The sequence below is a fragment of the Melospiza georgiana genome, chromosome 6 (assembly GCF_028018845.1).
Source record: "Melospiza georgiana isolate bMelGeo1 chromosome 6, bMelGeo1.pri, whole genome shotgun sequence".
In the NCBI taxonomy this organism is placed as follows: domain Eukaryota; kingdom Metazoa; phylum Chordata; class Aves; order Passeriformes; family Passerellidae; genus Melospiza; species Melospiza georgiana.
In genome coordinates, this window is record NC_080435.1 from 6,532,584 (window position 1) to 6,544,550 (window position 11,967).

General features: G+C 47.6%; 1 protein-coding gene across 1 annotated transcript; it reads left to right on the plus strand.

The window, feature by feature from the left end:
* Positions 1–769: 769 nt before the first annotated feature.
* On the plus strand, positions 770–4,184 carry SLC35C1 (solute carrier family 35 member C1). Its single transcript, XM_058026305.1, has 2 exons — positions 770–1,316; positions 3,023–4,184. Exons 1-2 carry the CDS (start codon positions 770–772, stop codon positions 3,580–3,582), a joined length of 1,107 nt encoding a protein of 368 aa, XP_057882288.1. The 3' UTR covers positions 3,583–4,184.
* Positions 4,185–11,967: the final 7,783 nt, after the last annotated feature.

The window sequence follows — 11,967 nt, forward strand, 5'->3', positions numbered from 1 at the left end:
TCTATCTTCTATCAACAGATGATTTTCTCACTTCTCGTGGTTATTAGTCCGCATGCTCAGTCTTTCTCTTCTTTTGGGTCAGTGGATTTCCTGAGCTGCTGGTCAGTGAGTTGGTGGTTATAATCTCCCCGGGCTGGAATTACCTTTTACCCAGTTGGAGCTGATCTCAGTACAGTTGCTGAGCTGTCTTTATTAGTTTCTTCCTTATCTTAGGGGTCCTGCCAAATGTCCTTAGGACCTGTAAATTCTACATTCTTTATGTGCCCTGTCAGCTTGCCCCCCAAGCTTTGCTAACTTCCACCTGGGTCTGAGGTCGTTGAAATGCGTCGAGACCTGAACCTTAACAAGGCTATTCTGCCGACAAGAAACTTCTTTTTGACACCCGGGCATCACTTAGAGCTTGCTTGTTCACTGCTCTCTGTTCCACGGATCAAATCTCGTATCTTGTTGATTTGGCGTGGAAGTACACAAAGTTCAAAATCAAAGAGCATCCTTTCTTAAGAATTTTTTAATAGATTTCATATTCGCGGCCGGGGCAGCCCCGGGGCGGAGCGGGCGGCGGGGCCGGGCCGGGCCGGGCCTTCCCCCGCCATGGCGCCGCGGCCGGGGCGGTGCCGAGCGGCGCCCGCGGGGCGTGAATAAAGGACGGCGGGCGGAGCCGCGGCGCTCCGGGACGCGCGGGGCCGGCGGCGCAGGCGGTGAGCGGGGCAGGCGGCGGCGGGAGGAAAGAGGCGGGGGCCGGTGGGCGTCGCTGGCGGCCCGGCCCGCCATGAGCAGAGCGCAGCTGACGCGGACGGGGATCCTGCGGATGGCGCTGGGCGGCGGAGGCGGCGCTGACCCGCTGCTGCCGGCGGAGGGCGGCGGGGACCGGCGGGCGCCCTTCCTGCTGCGGGCGCTGCGCATCGCCGTGGTGGTCTGCCTCTACTGGTTCACCTCCATCGCCATGGTCTTCCTCAACAAGTACCTGCTGGACAGCCCCTCGCTGCGCCTCGACGCCCCCCTCTTCGTCACCTTCTTCCAGTGCGCCCTCACGGCCGCGCTCTGCCTGGGCCTCAGCCTGGGGGCGGCCTGCGGGCCCCCCTGCGCCGGCCTGCCCGCCCTCCGCCTCGACCCCAAGGTGTCCCGCAGCGTCCTGCCCCTCTCCGCCGTCTTCATCGGCATGGTCACCTCCAACAACCTCTGCCTCAAGCATGTCGGCGTGGCCTTCTACAACGTGGGGCGCTCCCTCACCACCGTGTTCAACGTGCTGCTCTCCTACCTCCTCCTCAAGCAGACCACTTCCCTCTATGCCCTTCTGGCCTGCGGAGTCATCATAGGTGAGGGGGAGCAGGAAGGGCTGCTCCCACCCGACAGCCAGCCCCGGAGAGACGGTGGTGGGGTGGCTTTCCCTTGGGAAGTCTTCCTCACCTGCATGGCAGCTCCCTGGTGAGGTGGGGTAGCTCAGGGCTCATGCCTTGCTCTATCTGTGGCAACCAAATTTGTATGTCTGGAGGATGTAGGTGACTCACTACGAGAAGAAATTGCTCTCATTTGACACAGCTCCCTTTTTCCTTCGAGCACTAAAACTTCTCTACCCTCTAATGAAGTTTAACTTGCCTTACCTTTTTCTTTCTTCCCCCTTTGCAGGCCATAAAATAGCAGGTGGCTTTCTCCGTGTTTTCAAGTTCGTGTTGATTATTAACTTTGGTAACAATAACATTTATGTCAGCACCACTGGGACCATACAGTAGGGTCAGCCAATTGGTTTTGACAATAGGCTGAATACATGTGATAAAGGGTTAGCTGATCAAGCCAAGCGTAAAACACCACCAGAAAATCTGGACGTGTGGTTAGCATGTAGGGCAAGGCATTGAGTGGCTTAACAGGAATGCTTATAAATCGTCCATTCCAAAGGCAAAATAATCCCAAAAGCTACCTTTCACTGAAGGGCCATTTAGATGCCAGGAATGGTGAACTGTTGATTTCAGTCTGGATTCAGGTGTGCATGTCTTCACTTAGTGTTAGATGGCCAGATGGAATCAGATGAAAATACGAGAATCTCATCTCCATGGAAGAAGTGAACGGGAACAGAGCTACTGTATTTTCTACAAGTGAGGAAAGCAGTTGCCTTCAGCTAATCTTTTGTTCAGGCACTACCCAGGAGTGTGGTGTCTGTCAGCCTGACAGGGTTTCTCTAGGGTTAAGACTCTGTCCTCCTGGCTCCATCTCCATTCTCTGTGAGAGCATTGCCTGTGTGCCTATAGCAGCATAGCTGAGCGTCCTCTGTGGCCTGAGACAAAGCCCCTCCTGATGGGGGATGGAACCCATTTGTATCTGGGCTTGGTTTCAAGCAGGCAACTTCCCAGACAGCTAATGAAAATGTGGCGCAGTGCTCCTTCAGTAGCTCATCTCCCTTTTATGTTTTGCTTATGAGCTGCATGGGGAGAGGTCTCCCTCTCTGCCCTGGAGATGCAAAGCCTGTAGCTCCTGTTTTGGAGGCAGTTAGTGCTTTGCCCATCAAAGTTTAACATGAAGATACTGCACACAGTTTCTGCCTTTTGATTTTTTTATCATGCTTAATATTACAGCCATGTTTTTACTATCTTTCCATCTTCTTATCTGACCTATATTTTCCTTCCTGTTATCGGCAGAGAAAAGTCTATAAAGTTAGGTTCTCTCAAACTTTGATGAATATTTTTTCTACCCGTGTGTCAATTTTCAGCCTTTTCAATTAAAAATAAAATGGTCTCCTGAAAATTACCTATATGCAAAGACTAGCTGGAATAGTTGTTTCTGAACTGCTGCCTGCTCAGTGTAGGAACTAGGGCTCTGCAGTTGCATTACCCGCACAGTAAATTTCCTGCACTCGCAAAATAAGTCTTCCCAGTCATGGCATTTTGTGGGTTCACATAAAAGAAGGGGGAAGCCCTTAAGCCTGTCTCTTGCTGTTGTTGTTCACTATCGAGTAAATGATGAATTTCTGACTCAATGTTTTGAGCCTTTCAGCAGCTGTTCAGATGATGCCTGATTTGTTTGGTTGCAGGTGGCTTCTGGCTGGGTGTTGACCAGGAAGGAGCAGAGGGTACTCTGTCATGGACAGGTATATTCTTTGGGATCTTGGCAAGCCTTTGTGTCTCTCTCAATGCCATCTACACCAAGAAAGTGCTGCCTGTGGTGGATGGTAGCATCTGGCGTCTGACCTTCTACAACAACGTCAACGCTTGTGTCCTATTCTTCCCGCTGATGGTGCTGCTGGGCGAGTTCCGCACCCTCTACCACTTTGACAAGCTGGGCAGCCCCAGTTTTTGGGGCATGATGACCTTGGGGGGAGTGTTTGGCTTTGCCATTGGGTATGTGACTGGACTTCAGATTAAGTTCACTAGCCCACTCACCCACAACGTGTCTGGGACAGCCAAGGCCTGTGCACAAACAGTGCTGGCTGTTATCTACTTTGAGGAGACAAAGAGCTTCTTGTGGTGGACGAGTAACTTGATGGTTCTGGGGGGCTCCTTTGCCTACACGTGGGTGAAAGGACTGGAAATGAGAAAGGTGCAAGAGGATCCTAATGTCAAAAGTGGTGAAAGAAATGACACTGGTGTGTAGGCGGCTCTTGCACCTCTATTTTTGGGCCTGGAGGGGATAACCTTTGGTGCTCCTTTCCTCTTGGGGAGAAGAAGAACAAGGAGCAGGAAAAAATGACCTGCAAAGTGCGTGGGGAACTGTGTCAGGAACCAGAGCCAAAGACCTGACTGGATCATGTTTTGTCTCACCCCATGTCAGAGCTGGGGAGAGCATGTGTTGTGGAGATCAACTGGGTTGGGTTTTTTGTGATTGTTTTTTAAAATGGATGTTGTTATTTACCTATTCTGGGAAATTTGCATCTGGGGAGTGGGAGGGGGGGCCACATTGGGTTCATATCAGACAAAGACTGGAATGGGAGCATTGTGTGGTTAGGGATCTAAAATTACCTGAATGAATGCAATCTGGGGTTATAAAATCCTGAACCTGCCGGCAAGGAAGAGGCAAGTAGCCAGACTGTTTGGGTTAGACTTCAGTAAACTGTTTTGCTGTATAAGGTTTTTGCAACAGCTGTTCTTCCTGTTGCCCCATTCAGTGCAGAGGATGGAAATTCTCTCCCTTCTGGCTATGTACAAGTCTAAGCAACAGCAGTACCTCTAAAATGCCGTTCCAAAAAGTCAGTATCACATCCTTCTGAGTTTTTTTCCTGTGTTGCTTTACACCTGGTTTCTCAGTTTGAGGAAGCATGGTAAGAGTCAGGAATTAAATTTCTCGTTCTCTCTTCGCTGTATCCAGTGAGGGAGAGCATGTTTGCTCCAGTGGCCTTTCTCACAGGGGAGTGAGCTTGGCCTCTGTGTCTCTGGGTCACTCGAAGCAGTGGAAAAGTCATTCTGAAACACTTGTTGCTTTAGGGTGGGGATCCCAGTTCACCGAGGGTTTGCAACACTTCTCATTACCCTCTTTGTAGGGGGTAGGTGTGTATTGAAAATGGGGTTTTTATCCATTCCCTTGTTGCAGGGGGCTTGTTCCATGTTTACTTTGTAGCTCCTCTGTGAATCCTTCAATGCAATGAGTTTTGTTCAACAGTATCAATTCCTTTGCTTGGAACTTGCTGCTGAACAGGTCTGCAGAAATCTCTGCCCAACCCACCCCACCCCACATCCCCAGTCTGGTTCTATGCAATAGAATATGTCAGTGCTGTGATTTCTGATTCCTGGGGTCAGTAGCAACAAACATCCTGTGGTGAGCTGTGATGATGCACCAGCTTTCTAAATCCCTGGCCCTTTTAAACGTAAAGTTACTCCCATAGCGATCCTGGGCAGTCCATGCCAGTGCTTCATACCCTGCTCCGTGGATCCTACATGATGTACCATGTCCCGTGAGTGATGTCTGACCACACCTACCGAAGAACACTCAATTTCTGCCCAAAATCTGTTCCTCTTGAATTTGGGGGGCTGGAAGGGGCTCCTGCTCTAGGGTTCATGGCCGCAAGTACCTTTTCGATGCAGGCAGCCATTTGGGAGTCTTTAAAATATTTTTGTTTGTTTCTTTGTTTTATTGGAATAGAGATTTTTAACGTTCACCTGTGTCGACCCACCCTGCTGACTAAACTGGGGGCTCGCTCTCTGGGGGCGGCAGCGACATTTCCGGGGCGGTTTCGGGCGACGCCGCCCCGCAGGCGGCAGCTGCGGCCCGGGCCGCTGGAGGGCAGCACGGCGCCCCCGCCGCGCCGCGCTGATTGGCTGCCCCCGCGCGCGCCAGTCACGCGGCGGGGCGGGGCGGGGCGGGGCGGCAGCGCGGCTCGGGCGGCGGTGATGGCGGCGGCGGCGGCGGCCGCGCTGGGCCCGGCGCCGGCCCTGTGCCGCTCCGTGCACTGGTTCCGCCGCGGGCTGCGGCTCCACGACAACCCGGCGCTGCAGGAAGCGCTGCGGGACGCCACGTCTCTCCGCTGCATCTATATCCTGGACCCCTGGTTCGCCGCCTCCTCCGCCGTGGGCATCAACCGCTGGCGGTGAGTGGCACCGGGCCTGCGGGCCGCGGGTGGGACCGTGTGGGACGGGGCTCCCGCGGCACCGGAGCGCTCTGGGCGCGGTGTGGGCCGTGTCGGTGGGGCCGCAGCAGCACCCGCTTCCGTGTCGGGCCCACTTAGTGCTTCCCCGGCCCTCCTGCAGGAGAGCGGCTGTGCCTTGTCCGCTTGGCCTCGCCGCGGTTTTCTCACCGATGCTGCCTGCCTGTGTGGGAGGATGCTTCCAACTTTATATAATGTCATTAGACTTTATCAGCGGGGCGGGTGCATGAGAGCAGCAACAGATGGACACTTAGCTTTGGGAAACCCTTTTGCCTGACTGTAGAGACGAGGGCGAAGAACGCTCAGCTCGGCGGCTGCGGCCGCCTCCCCTCTGCCCTTGGGATGCCGGGCGCGCGTAGGCATGTGCGCACGCAGCTCCGGCCTCAGGGAAATGCACATCGGCTGCTGCTGAGAAACTAGACATGAAGCTGAATGGGCTTTTCCTCGTCTCTGCAAATGGAAAAATGTATAGCACGAGTCACGTCTGTGCAAAGATCAAGACCTCACGTACCTGTAGCCGGTACCATTACATAATGCTGTTGTGGCAGGTCTCAGCAGCCTAAATATTTGGAACCCCAGTCCAGATAGGGATTCTCCCGGGCAAGACTCCCCTGCGTACAAGTGAAGCAGATCTCCCACTCCCCCCTCAGAGGAAGTCGACAGACAACCACCCGGCTAAAGATGCTTTGAGAGCTCTTGGAAATGTCACGTGGCTGTGCACTGGGGAAACTGGAGTTGTAATTGATTGCTTCTAGTGTGCACTTTAGCTTCATTTCAAGGCATGGGATTGTATGGGTCATATCTGTATGTTTTAGAATCCCACAGCAGACAATGGCATAAAAATTGTAAATGTGCAGAAGTCACTTGAGTGTAGTCATTCAAAGTGCAGAAAATTGTGAATTCTGTTATAGGAATCTGAATTGATCTTTCCATAGGCCAGACTTTCTGCAGGCAGCAGCAGACAGGAATGCCTTTCACGTGCTGCTGTTGTTACTGACTGTCCTCATTTGGAAGAACCAAAGTGGTGGCACAACAGATTAATTCCTGATCTGTTTAATCCTTGTTTGTTTCCACCAACATTGCGAAGGGAGGGAAACAGTTAGGAGTCTTCTTTATGTTGTAATCATGGAATATATGAGCAAGCAAAGTTTTTAAAAATAATGTTCTCTTGGAGGTGTGGAACTACTGCAGAGGTCAGAAATGACTGCCACTGGCTGTTAGGCAAAAAACGTATTAGCAAGTTAATTATATTGGCCAAAATCCCATTCATTCCCATTGTGAGCCTTGGGTTTTTTTTTTGCTAATTTTTTTAATCCAAATATTTGTATTCAGAGTTCTGTTCTTCAAAGGCAAATGCTAATGTTTTACCTAGTTCTCACAAATGTATCGTGTTGGAAAACTATTGTTATTTAACTGCACAGCATGTGTGAGCCATAAAGTACTAATTAATGCTTGTTAAAGTTTTTAGAACACCTCGGGCAGTTGATGCTCGTACGTAATAAATGGAAAGTGGGCTGGGGCTCACAGAGTGGTTTTTTTTAGATTACCTGGACCTGGTTCTGCATGTTCTCCTTTGTCATAGAGTGCCCTTCTTTTTGAACCCTGCACGCTTTTCTCCCTGCAGAAGTGCAGAGCTAACTTGCTCTGTCTGGAAGCTCACAGTTCACATTGTGGGCAGTAGCTGAGGAGAGAGAAGGTGCCTCTTTGCAGTGCAGTTGTAGTAGCTTGGCTTTCCCTGGCTGTGGGGGGGTCTTTAGGGAGCAGAGGGGTTCTGGCAGATCACACTGCACAGTGGGCATGGAGGACAGAGGGAAAGGTAAGGGTTGGCAGGCTCACTTACCAAGGGTTCTGGGTGTGCCAGCAGTGCCAGGTGCTGAGGAGACATTAAAGTTTTAAAGCTGGTGTCTTTTGCAGAGTTAAATAAAACAAAGTGAAGTGACTCTGTAGATGGGGTGATGTGTGACTGGGAAAGCAAATGTTATACATTTGGTGGTGTATAGCACAGTGGGGAGTCAGTAAGACACACCATTAAATGCAGAAAGCACTTACATGGTTTTTTAGAGTTTTGGGGTGAGAGGGAATAGAAGAATGTCTTGGTATGCTCTCATCTCTGTGCCTTCACGGTGCAAGGTGAATTGCAGTTCTCTTTGCAGTTATTCAAAGTACAGATGATTCTTGCCTCGGGAGATCTTGGTGCTCAGTCTTGTGCTACTGATGAACTGGGAGAGTACATTTCTCTGCTGTGACATGGTGTATTTATAGCTAGAACTAAAACCTGCACAGTTCTTGCAGTATTTTGTTACTTTCTTTGGAGTAATGCATCAAAATTGTTCTTCTTCATATGCAACATCCCTTTTTGTCCCAAAAACTGTGAAAAAACATACAGTAGGGAATTACATGGTTTATGCTTTCTCCATGTAATGTGGAGACAAGAACTGACAAGGGTGTTCTCCCACCTCTGAGGGAGAATGTGGGAAGTGGGTTGCAGTAAGAAGAACATCCTGGAAGCCTCTTGGATCTGGACAAGCAGAAATTGCATGTGAGTGAATGGGAGCTGGCTGGTGCTGCAATCTCATAAAAGTTGTTAGACAGACCAGAGGTAAATATGAATTCTTGTTTTCTGGTTCTTGTCCAAACTTACAGCTTCATTTGGTGCTGCAGGTTTGCTGGAGTTCCATGCAAATTCTCATTTGCCTTTTAGCTGACACTAACTGCTGTTGTTTCTTCTCTGCAGATTTCTTCTCCAGTCCCTGGAAGATCTGGATAACAGTTTAAGGAAACTGAACTCTCGCTTGTTTGTCGTGCGAGGGCAGCCAACAGATGTCTTCCCAAGACTCTTTAAAGTAAGAGAGTAATTTTTTGGAGCATAACAAAGAAAAATTGGTGACCTGGTGCTAAACTTGCTTTCACTCCCTAATGATTGGTGATTCCCTCAGCGTCTCTTTAACTATAACTAGTTCTTCACTATAACAAACTTTCCTCCTTAACTACAACTAACTAACTACTATCTGTGAGGAAAAGCTTGGGAGCCAGATCTGCACCTGAACTCAGACTTGTGAAGAAATGTAGTTACAGAGTGTAACCTACTATCAGGGTGCCCAAGCTTCTGGTTTTGGATGGTGGTCTTGAACTTCGTTTAAGTCACCTCTCACAGGGCTGCCCTGTGACACACTGTGACCCTTCTTTGTTGAGAGCTTCTTCCCTAGTGGCAATTTGCTTATTGCACTTTTTACTTAGGAAGACTGCTGTGTCCATAGACCTTTACAGACAACAAAAGAAAGTTCACTGATCTGTATGTGAATTGCAAGTAGGATTTTGTGTTAAAATTTCCATATTCAGGAGCTTTTATGTTAGCTGACCTTCATTTTCTTTTTCTGTTCAAGACTGCAGTTGAGTCATCTCAGCAGCAGGATATAGCTTGGGTCCAAGCTTCCTGCTGATGTACTGTTTAGGAATATGCAGTTACCTTGGTGATCAATAATGGATCATTGGGACACATTTCTAATATGATATGTCAGTGCTGCAAATGTCAGGGCTAACAAGAGCATCTCCTTGAATATCAGGGCTTCTCATACAGTGTCATTCTTCTTCATCCTGTTCTAAGATTGTATTTCCCAAGGTCCTTGAAGCTTTTTGACAATGTCTTTGATAGTGTTAAAAAACTAAATAAAAAAAATGTGGCTCTTAATAGTTGTATGAGTTGGGGGTGTCATGTGGGCTGTGCCTTGTATGGTTGACAGAACTAGAGTCCCCCAAATGCTATTGCAGACCAGCTGCCAGAGGAGGAGTGGTGAACTTGAATATGTACCCTCCTTGTGTAAATGGTTCTGATGTGTACTTTCTGGAGGAGGGCAGTTAGTACTGGGGAGGAACTGGACTCTGCAGATGAGAAGGGGCACTACGTGACACAAACTAAGTGCTGCTTTTACCCTTTTCAGAGTCTGGATTTTTATCTTTTGATCTGCAAGTAAGTTCCAGCTAACAGTAGTTCATGCACTCTTTAATTCAGGGTATCCACAGAATAATTAAAACTTTATCAGAGAAAAATGCTCAATTGGTTAAAGAACAAAAACTAGTTGGCAGAGTCTGAAGTTTGGAGACATTGGTTGTGTAATCAGCCAGAACTGCTTTTTGCTGCAGTCTGTTTTGTCTGGGTAGGTGAGCTGATGAGTATCTCAGGAGTACTGTAACAGAGCTGAAAAAGGTGTAGAGGGAAGCTGATGCTCTTACATGATAAGTATATAGCTTTGGTAGGGATTGAGGCCTCTCCAGAGCTGCTGCACTGAACACAGAATTAGCAGCAGCTCGTGCCTTGCTGTCAGCTTTTGTGAAGAGGAGAGTTATGTCACATTTGCTACTGCAATATTTGGGCCTAATGTAATTTCTGCTCTCTCTGCCAGTAGCTGAGCTATATTGTCACTACCAGTCACCACAAAGGCACTGCTGTGTATGGATACCATGACAAGTATACTAGTTAGCAGTGTGTTAACTTGTGCAGAAGTTTTTTGTCTCACTTCTTCTGAATAAACATCTGTAGTTTTACCTCTTCTATAAAAGTGCACTGTTTGTTCACTGAAGTGTTTTCACAATTCCTTTGGTGCTTTTTCCCCCTACAGTTTTTCTTTGCTCTAGGTTAGATACTAAGAGGCAAATCAGCAGTCATGACTTTTCATTTGTATATCTGCAGCAATTTACTGTCATAGAGGTAACAGATTTTCTGGTTGGTTGTGCTCTGCTTCCTGTGTACTACTGCATCACATAGAGCAGTGGCCTTCTCAAAACTGTAGGAAAGACCTATTTAAATTTAATTATTTAATTAAATTTAAATAATTTAAATTTAAAGTGTTGGCTGCTTACCTAAAATACCTGTAAGCCTAATGGTTTTTTATTCCATTCTTTCAAGGTAATAATGTGTATTTCTTTGAGACCAAAACCGTCTTTTCCAAGTCCTTCAGTTGCTCCCGGCTTTCTTATAAAAGAAAGAAAAGTTTAAAATTAAACTGTTAAATCATGTAGAAGCAGGGCCTGGAATGTCTGTCTGACCCCTGCTCTGAGTTATGGATGCTGTCATGTTCTTACTTTGAAAAATGGGTGGAGGATCTCTTTAAGATGTACATTCATTGGTATATAACTTGTTAATTTCTCTGTCCTTCCTAAAATTAATTTTGGGCTTGAGTCTGCACGTTTAGAAATGTAGGTGGCTTGTACAGTTGTTTTCTGCTTCAAAATCCCCTTCCCCATATTTGGCATTATTTTTAATGGCCTTCAGGGAACTACCACATTTGTTCTTTGTGCTTTGCTTCTGTTTGGCAGGTAGAAAAGTCTCCTGTATATACAGGGGTGATTTAGACTCTCTCACTTGGAGAATTGTGGTTCTTAGTTGTGTCAGGGTGTTTTTTAAATGTCTGTAGATTTCTGGTTGTGTTTGCTAAACAAATCTGTGGGCTGCTGCTCTGCTTGATGGATGTCTTGGGAAGGTCGCTGTGGAAACCATTAAACCTCTTCTCATAGGATTCATTTTCTGAGGAAAACTAGGCCATAGACTTTGAGAACAATCTGTGCTCTAGAAAAGCCTGGAAGAGTCTGAGTGCTCTTTCATAAGGCCTATGCCATGTAATTGGTGAGGGATCTATTAAAGCTATGAAGATAAGTGCATGGCTTGACTGGGGGCTGGAACTAAGTGAACTTTAAGGTTCCTCCCAGCTCCAACCATTCTGTAATTCTAGAGTTCTAAAATAACTCCAGAAAGACAGGACTTTAAATCTGAATTGCAGTATCATACCCTACTGTGCACACTGGAAAGGTTCACTCAGTTGCTGTCCTATGTCCTGCAATTTCCTGTTTCTTTCTGTTTGGGATGGATATTGGTTTCCTATTGTGTGATGTCTTTAAAGAGATATCAGGAAAAATTTAGACTGTATTGATTTTACTTAATGTTGCCACATAAAAACACGGGGGATTGAGCAGAACTTCTGTTGGAAGAGCTTTCTGAAATGCTGGATGGTAAGGTTACTTCAGGACAGCATGTGCAGCAAAACGTGTTATTGGTAGGGCTCAGGAACTGAGCTGAAATCTAAGAACAGTAATAGATAAGAACTGAACCTCCTCTGCTGTGTTTTGAGCCTGACATTACAAATTTGCATAGCAGATCTGATGTTTGCTAGAGCTGATAAAATTATTGCTTCTTTGCTTGTGTCAAATTCAGATTGCTGTTCCTCACAGCAACACTCTCAAAGCTTCCAGAACTTTAAATTTCTCAGGAATTCTGAAATCTTCATTTGTAACTGTGTTGGTTGGGAATAGTCTTCTGTTTGACAGCTGGGTGTATTGTTTTTCTTGCAGGAATGGGGAGTCACTCGTCTCACCTTTGAATATGACTCGGAGCCGTTTGGAAAGGAGAG

Coding starts and splice junctions, on each gene's coding strand:
- SLC35C1 (XM_058026305.1), top strand. CDS start 770: ATGAGCAGAGCGCAGCTGACGCGGACGGGGATCCTGCGGATGGCGCTG. Junction 1,317..3,022: donor GGCCTGCGGAGTCATCATAG/GTGAGGGGGAGC, acceptor GTTTGGTTGCAG/GTGGCTTCTGGCTGGGTGTT.